We start from the raw sequence: 7,486 nt of genomic DNA, 5'->3' as shown, positions 1-7,486 counted from the left end.
TTTGCCTGTGCGCACACACACACACACACACACACACACACACACACACACACACACACATATGGCCCCAGAACGGGGCTCTTTTCTGGTCTTTTCCTTGAAGGCCCCAGCAGGACTCCACTCATATAAGGGAAGTTAGCTGAGAAAGCGTCTCTTGTTTCCGTGAACTTGTGATTTTTTCCCCCAAAGGTCACTTGATCCCAACTGTGGGGAGGTCACCCCCAGACGTCACACGACTTCCTCATTCCTCCCCCCTTCTTACTCTGCTTAAAAGCACAAACAGGGCCCATGTTCCCCGGTGAGCCCAAGTTACAAGGCAAAGGTGCTTTTAGACCTTATTTATTGCAAATACATCTTGACAATATTCATTTGAAATGCAAAACAGCTGGTCACAAAAGCACTGAGAAGCATATACTGACCCTTTGCCCCAAATATAGACATCAGCCTTTGATATTTGCTTTAGCTAAGTTAGGTAAAAATAAAAAAATAACATCTGAAACTATTATTTCTCTCTCAAAAACAAAACAAAATAACACATATCATAAAGTTGAGGTATACTATTTAACAGACGTGTGATCTCTGCCCAAACACGGCCTGTTAATGAACAGCCTTGCTCTGTGCTCTTCCGGGCCTTCCTCAGCTGGGCTGAGCTTGAGCATATGTTCCTAAAACTGACATGTTCTTAATAATCATCGAGGTTGCCATGGCAACCTGCTCGTTCTGGCACCAGGCCACCCTGGGGATGAGATTCTGGAAAGACCCGTGAGGGGCTGTGCGGAGCTGCTGGCCCTGCCCTCCCCCGCAGCCCACCTCCGGCCCCTGACGGGAACGCTCGGCCGGGGGCTCACTCAGTTCCTGAGACTGGTTGCTTGCCCTGCTCCAAATCAAGATTAAGTTTCTCATCAGTCCCCACGACGCGGGCTGCCTCCCCGGAGCATCAGCCTCTGCGCTTTCAGTGAGGTGATACGGCCCCTCCCAGGGGGCTGGGCCATTGGTGAACATTCTACAGAAAGCCACAAACCACCCTCACTTCCAGCTGGGCCCCGCCCCCGGCCTTGCTCACCCCATAGTGGGGGCCCTGACCTGGTCCCCTCAAGCACACTCACGCTGTGGCACGCTGAGTGAGACGCTGCGGAACCCCACGACAGGCAGCGGGTCAGGCCAGATCCCTACAGAGTAGACCTGCAGCCATGAGGATCAGTTCTTCGACAGAAACATTTCATTAATGCTACAGGATGAAGCGACTCCCCTTCAGACCTAGAGTCTGCGTGTCCTCGTCTCTTGCGCTTCTCTTGCAGTGGTGGGGATCGAGCCCGGGGCCTTGAGCATGCCGAACCAGAGCTCCAGACTCAGCCACCTCCTCAGCCCTCCTGGACGTTGGCCTGTTTCACACTAACTATTACAGTCCTGGCATTCACATGGGGGTTGAGTGGCAGACAGCACACGGGTGGGGGGATTAGGGAGTCACCTCCCATGGAGGAGAAAGGCCGCCGTGCTTCAGAAACGCACATTCACAGACCGTGGGCTTGAGGACAGAGACACCTAGGGTTGGGTTTATGCCGGGGCACACAGCCCAGGGCCTGAGACCCAGAGAGAAAACAAATACTTCTCCTTCATCTCAGTAAAGGCAGACAAAAATAAAGGGGGAAAACCCTTTCTCGCCGTATCTGTGTCGAGCAGTTTCGTTGCAGTCATAACGAAAACTGTGGCAGGTGTGGCTGACGTGGCCTGGTTCTCGGCAGGTGTGAGCGCCTCTGGATTTCACCTCTCCCACTCGCTGAGGGTCGCTGGATGTGGATCGCGTTGGGGAACCCAGAGGACTCATCTGAGAGTGGCGGGCACAGGCCCCACAGTCCCCTGAACCACTCCTGCCTGTCCAAGCCATTTTACAGAGTAACAACAAAATAACCAGTGCTGGCTTTGGCCGACTCAAGCTGGGTGACCCCCAGCGTGAGGCTGGGGAGCAGAGGGCCCTGCCTGCTGGTGATGAAGTCTGGACAGCCCTGACCTGCTCTGCTTCCCTCTTGCTCCTCCCACCCAGGTCAAGGCGATTTCCCCCAAAGAATCCCAGCTCAACCTGAGGCACTCTTCATTGTAATACCACCGTTTTTCTCGTGTTTCTCAGGCGTACTTGCCCCAGGGGCTGTGAACATTAATGAATTCTCAACCCCCCCCCACCCAGAAAAACAAGCGGGAGTGGTCGGAAGTGTCCTGGGCTGGACCATGAGGAGGTGGTGGTGGGGGATGGGGGGACGGGGGGGGGGGGGGGCGGGGGGCGCAAGGGAGTGGCAGTTTCCAATACCAGCCAAATGGCAGGAGGTGCGAGGCATCCTGTAAGGAGGAGGGGCAGGGTCTCGGATTCTCATAGCAAGCCTCTGGGGGCAGGGGGAGAGCATCAATTTCAAGGATTGGGGTTTGCCTGGCTCTGGTGGGAGGTTCCCAGAACCATACCCAGGAGCTGGATACCATTTCCTTTCCACATCGGGCCTTCTGAATCAGAGAAGACACAGCTCCCGTGTGTGTGTGTGTGTGTGTGTGTGTGTGTGTGTGTGTGTGTGTGAGAGAGAGAGAGAGAGAGAGAGAGAGAGAGAGAGAGAGAGAGAGAGACTTTTTCAGACTCCAGATCAAGACAGAAAGCGGTCTCTTCCCAAAACGAGGGAAATGAGGGGAAGCGCGGCCTCTCCTCCTCCTCCTGTTGTCACCCAGCTCACCACGGAGCTACAGGAAATGTGTGCGTTTCCCAGCCGTGTTTGCGCCGCTCAGCTACTGGGCCCACGCGGGTGGCCCAGCCTTCTCAAGATAAAACAGCAGTTTGTCAAAAGCCAGAGGAAAATACACTTTCGCCGGCTTCTTTTGTCTTTTCACATAAATATTATCTTCCCTGGTTACTCAAGGCTCAGTGAAAAAAAAAAAAGAAAATAAACAAAACTATATCGAGAACAGCTTCACATCTCTAGGGGCAGAGCCCCCGGGGCCAGTTCTGGGGGGGGGGGGGGGAAGAGGAGGAGGGTTTCCAGAGGCTGCTGACCCCTTGTCCCCTTTGCCTTTGTGATCACTGGGGACCGCACGTTCCCCATGTCCCTTTTCTGCTTCTCTCCTCCCAAGGCCCGTGATTACCCACCACTAACAATGCTCTCGTGCTCAGTGCAATTCCACTCAGACCAGCAGGCCCTCCTGGTGCGGGGCAGAAAGACGGGACTGACTCCCCCGGAGTCCCTGGATCCAGACACACGATGTCCAGCCGAACCAGAGAAGCTGGAGGTCAAGGCACTTGGATTTTAAAGGCGTGCAGCAGAGGCTGATGCGATGTGGGGCTGGAGGCGGTGTGGCTGGTGTGGCCTGGGGGACCTGTGGGTGCCCGCAGCGCGTGGTCACAGCTCTCAGACGCAGAGGCCTGAGAGCCCTCGAATCCCTGGGAACAGTGCTCGGGAAGGCCGGATCAGAAGCAGAAGGGCCCTTGTGTTGAGTTCCAGTAAACTGGTCTCGCGAGGCCTCTGAGGGGGGTGCCGGTCCCCCCAGCCCTGAGGGGAGCAGAATGCCCGTGAGTGAGACACGGTGGCCGTGGCGGGGGTGCCATGTGGTCCAAGCTCAGCAGGTGTGGACCCCCACGCAGCTTGCTGGGCGCGTGCCCCCAGCTATCTGGGGAAGAAGTAGTCTTTGTTGCTGATGTCATAGGGGCCGTGAGAGGGCCCTGCCTCCAGCGGGCTGTGTCCTGAGACGCCGTCGGGTCCGAAGCTGCGGGGGGGCCCCACAGGGGAGATGAGGGGGACCAGCACCGGGGGGGCCTCGGGGATGTGCCGTCCCGGAGGATACGACGGCTGCATGCTGGTCTTGCTTTCTTTCTGGGCTTTCAGCTTCCACGTCTTCTTGAACCTTCAGGGACGCACAAACATAGACACATAAACCCCCAAACCAACCAATCAAGGGGCTGAGTAGTACAGTGGGTAGGGCCCTTGCCTTGCATGCAGTGGACCCTGTTCTACCCCCAACACCCAATATGGTCCCCCCAGGAGTGATCCCTGAGCTCAGAGCCAGAAGTAAGGCCTGTGCAAAGCTGGGTGTAGAACATCCCCCTCCCCAGCCAAAAAAAAAAGTATTTAGTACCTGGGGAGCCCAAGATGGGAGGGGGAGGCAGGAGGAGGTTGGGGGTGGGCACTGGTTGTCAGGAGCTATCAGGCTTCAGCTTAAAAGGATGAAACTTATCCCACCGGCTGTTCCGTCTCCAGGACTCACATTATACTCTCAAGGGTTGGAGGCCAGGTTTAAAAACTGCCCCAAGGGGCTAGAGGGATAGTTCGGTGGGGAGGGCATTTGCCTTGCAAATAGCCAACCTGGACTTGATCCCCACGTCTCTGAACACCGTTAGGAGGGATCCCTGAGCTCAGAGCCAGGAGTAAGCCCTGAGCATCACCGAGTATGGCCACAAACCAAACCAAACCAAACCAACCACCACCAACAACAAAAAGACAGGCCCAAAGCATCATGAATGTTCTATCAGTCGAATCTACAGATGGGAAGCGAGACGTGTGTGGTCAGGAGTCTCTCCACGGCACCGAGCGCTGGGCGACCAAGGCTGCCCCTGTTTACCCACCCCGCCAAGCCCCTTCCTGAAACAGTGTCTCTCTCAGGTTCCTTTTCCTTTTTTCTTTTATTTTCCAGGCAATGCTCAGGAGTTACTTCCTGGCAATTCCCTGTCAACTGAGCCAGACTGCTCAAAGTGAGGTCCTGAGAGTGTGGTCCTGCAGGGGTGAGGGGGGTCGGGCACATACCAGGCATGCACCTTCTCCCCACGCCACTGCCCCTGCAGCAGCAGAGGGACAGTCTCCAGCAGGAAAGGGCACAGGCTGGCCAGGCTGGGGGTGGGGGTAAGGATCTCCCCACTCCCTCTGCAGCCCCCGGCTTCCTCCCTCACTGTCAACCCTCCCTTCCCTCCTCTCCACCCCCACCTCCAGCGGCTCCCCCCACGCGGGCCTACTCGCAGCAGTCCCCGTGGGCACCACCGGGGCACGGGTGACTCATGGGACAGGAAGCCCGATGCCAAACAGGAAGGAGATAGCATCTCTCTGATCACGGCCCGCTCACGCTGCGCGCAGGCCCTGAGCCAGGGCTCAGGAGCGCACAAAGTCCCCGGCCGCCACGAGGCCCAGAGACACAGGCCTGGTGATAGTGATCTTCAAAGGTACAGTCGGGCCGCCTTCCTGCAAGCGGGCTGGGGAATCTCCACCCCCCTGCCACGCTCCGAGCAGAGTGGTGGGGTTGGGAGTGCTCCTAGGCTCACAGACGTCAGATCCTTTCAGGAAGGGCCTGGAGGGAGGGTCAAGCCAATGGCAGAAACGAGATCTGGGAATTTTCCAAGGGATTCTTTTTACATCCATAGGTTATTCCTGAACTGGTTAGGACAGGAATTACCTCCCTCTTAGAGAGTCCGGCCACACGCCAAGCCTGACAAGTTACCTGTAGCATATTCGATATGCCAAAAACAGTAACAATAGTTCGATTTCCAGCATCCCATATGGTCCCCTGAGCACCGCCAGGAGTAACTCCTGAGTGCAGAGCCAGGAGTAACCCCTGTGCATCATCAGGTGTGACCCAAAAAGCAAAAAAAAAAAAAAAAAAAAAAAGGCCTCATTCCCCTGACCTTGAAAGAGCCCCCAATACGCCCCTGGGCTACGCTAGCACTAGACAGGGATGAATGGAGTCATTACTGGTGCCCACTCAAGCAAATCAATGATCAACGGGATGATAAGTGAAAAGTGATATGTGGTTAGGATAAACAGTTGAGTTGGTTTGGTTTTGGATTGGGGGCCACACCTGGCAGTGCTCAGGGCTGACTTCATGGCTCTGTTTCAGGAATCACTCCTAGCATGCACAGGGGACCGTATGGGTGCCAGAGATCAAACCAGGGTCGGCCACGTGCAAGGGAAATGCCCTCCCCACTCACTGTCCTATGCTCTGGCCCAAGAGTTAAGCATTGACTCCAAGCCCGCCATTGGTGGGCGGCCTGTATTGGAGTGATCAGTAGCTTGTAGGGTGTCACTTATGATCTCATGGCTCAGATACCCCATAGGGAGGGCCTCAGGCTGGAGAGAAAGCACTGCGGGGAGATCATTTGCTTTGCTGAGTCCACCAGGAGTGATCTCTGAGCACTGCTGGGTTTGGCCCCAAAACCAAGAAAAAAAAAATGTGTATTTTAAGCACAGAGCTATTTAAACAAGAGAAACACCCCTAAAGGCCTCCGACCCTCTGGCAAGAGGAGGAAGATCCAGTGAAGGAGCCACGCATAGTGCAGGGAGCAACTGAGGCACAGAATCTGCCTCAGGGGCGGGGCAAGGGATGGGCAATAATCAGTGCTGAATTTAAGAGATTCAGAATGATCTTGGTTATGTAAAAGTCCACAAGAAAGCACGAGACAAAGGCGCAGGAGACTCAGGTGAGGCTGACAGGTCCCTGGAGTGAGTGCAGTGGGGAGGGCACTTGCCTGGCACGTAGCAGACCCAGGTTCTATCCCTGGCACCACATACGGTCCCCCAAGCACCTCCTGAGCACAGAGCCAGGAGCAAACCCTGAACATCACCGCTTTTGGCCCCATTCACCATCACCCCCCAAAAAAACAGGGGTCCAGAGCAATATTATAGCAGGTAAGACACTTGCTTTGCACATGCCTAATCCAGGTTTGATTCCCGGCACACCATATGCTCCCCCAAAGCACTGCCAGGAGAGATCCCTGAGCACAGAGCCAGGTAGAAACCCTGAGCACTGCCAGGTATGGTGCCAAACAAACAAAACCAAAAAGCCCTACCACGCCCCCTGGGTTTGTGGGTGCCGCTGGGGGTTAGTCTGAGGCCTTTCCACGTGGCTGCCAGACATCACAGCCACACTGAGGAAGTCACGGTGGCTCCCGACACAGAGCCAGGAAGAACCCCAGAGCACTGCCAGGTGTGGCCCCCAAAACAAAACAACAAAAACCATTCACAGTGGCTGTCTGTGTGTCTTTTGGTGATTCCTCCCGCCCCTCGCTCCCATCTTTCTATTGCCAATATTCAGTCAATAACGACACACCTCGTCAGCTTTTCTCAGCCTCTTCCGGGGCTGAGCAGCAGGTACAAAAAGTGTCTGTCCTGGGTCACTGAGAAAGATGAGATTTCCTTCCGAGGCAGTGTGAGGAATGAATGACACACTGTTCTGAGAATTACTCAGCCCAAAGGGGCCTGGAAACCCGCCAGCCAGTGTGTGTGTGTGTGTGTGTGTGTGTGTGTGTGTGTGTGTGTGTACACCTGGCACCCCGCTGCCCTGCAGGGGGTGGGGAGTTCTGAGCAGACAGGGGGACTGGAGGGTGGGGAACAGGGGGGCAGGAAGGAAGAAGAGACAGCGGGGCAGTTGGGTCACCCAACACGTCTCAGCCTCCAGCTCGGCCTCTCCTACGGATCTGAGTTTCATAGTGTTTTCCTTAGATCAAAACTTCCATCGCTAAGAGAAAACTTTAAAA

General features: G+C 55.5%; 1 protein-coding gene across 1 annotated transcript in view; it reads right to left on the bottom strand.

Annotated features, from left to right (window-relative positions):
- Window positions 1–323: 323 nt before the first annotated feature.
- The window catches only part of IL6R (interleukin 6 receptor), a 47,711-nt gene continuing 40,548 nt past the window's right edge, over window positions 324–7,486 (bottom strand). The window contains exon 10 of the mRNA XM_056123685.1: window positions 324–3,873. Coding sequence (XP_055979660.1) covers window positions 3,636–3,873 — 238 coding nt within the window. The 3' untranslated portion in view covers window positions 324–3,635. The remainder of the gene's footprint in view (window positions 3,874–7,486) is intronic.

This window comes from Sorex fumeus, unplaced genomic scaffold (genome assembly GCF_029834395.1).
Source record: "Sorex fumeus unplaced genomic scaffold, SorFum_2.1 ptg000047l, whole genome shotgun sequence".
Lineage (NCBI taxonomy): Eukaryota > Metazoa > Chordata > Mammalia > Eulipotyphla > Soricidae > Sorex > Sorex fumeus.
The sequence above is the reverse complement of the archived record's forward strand: the minus strand, read 5'-3'. Positions and strand labels throughout refer to the sequence as shown.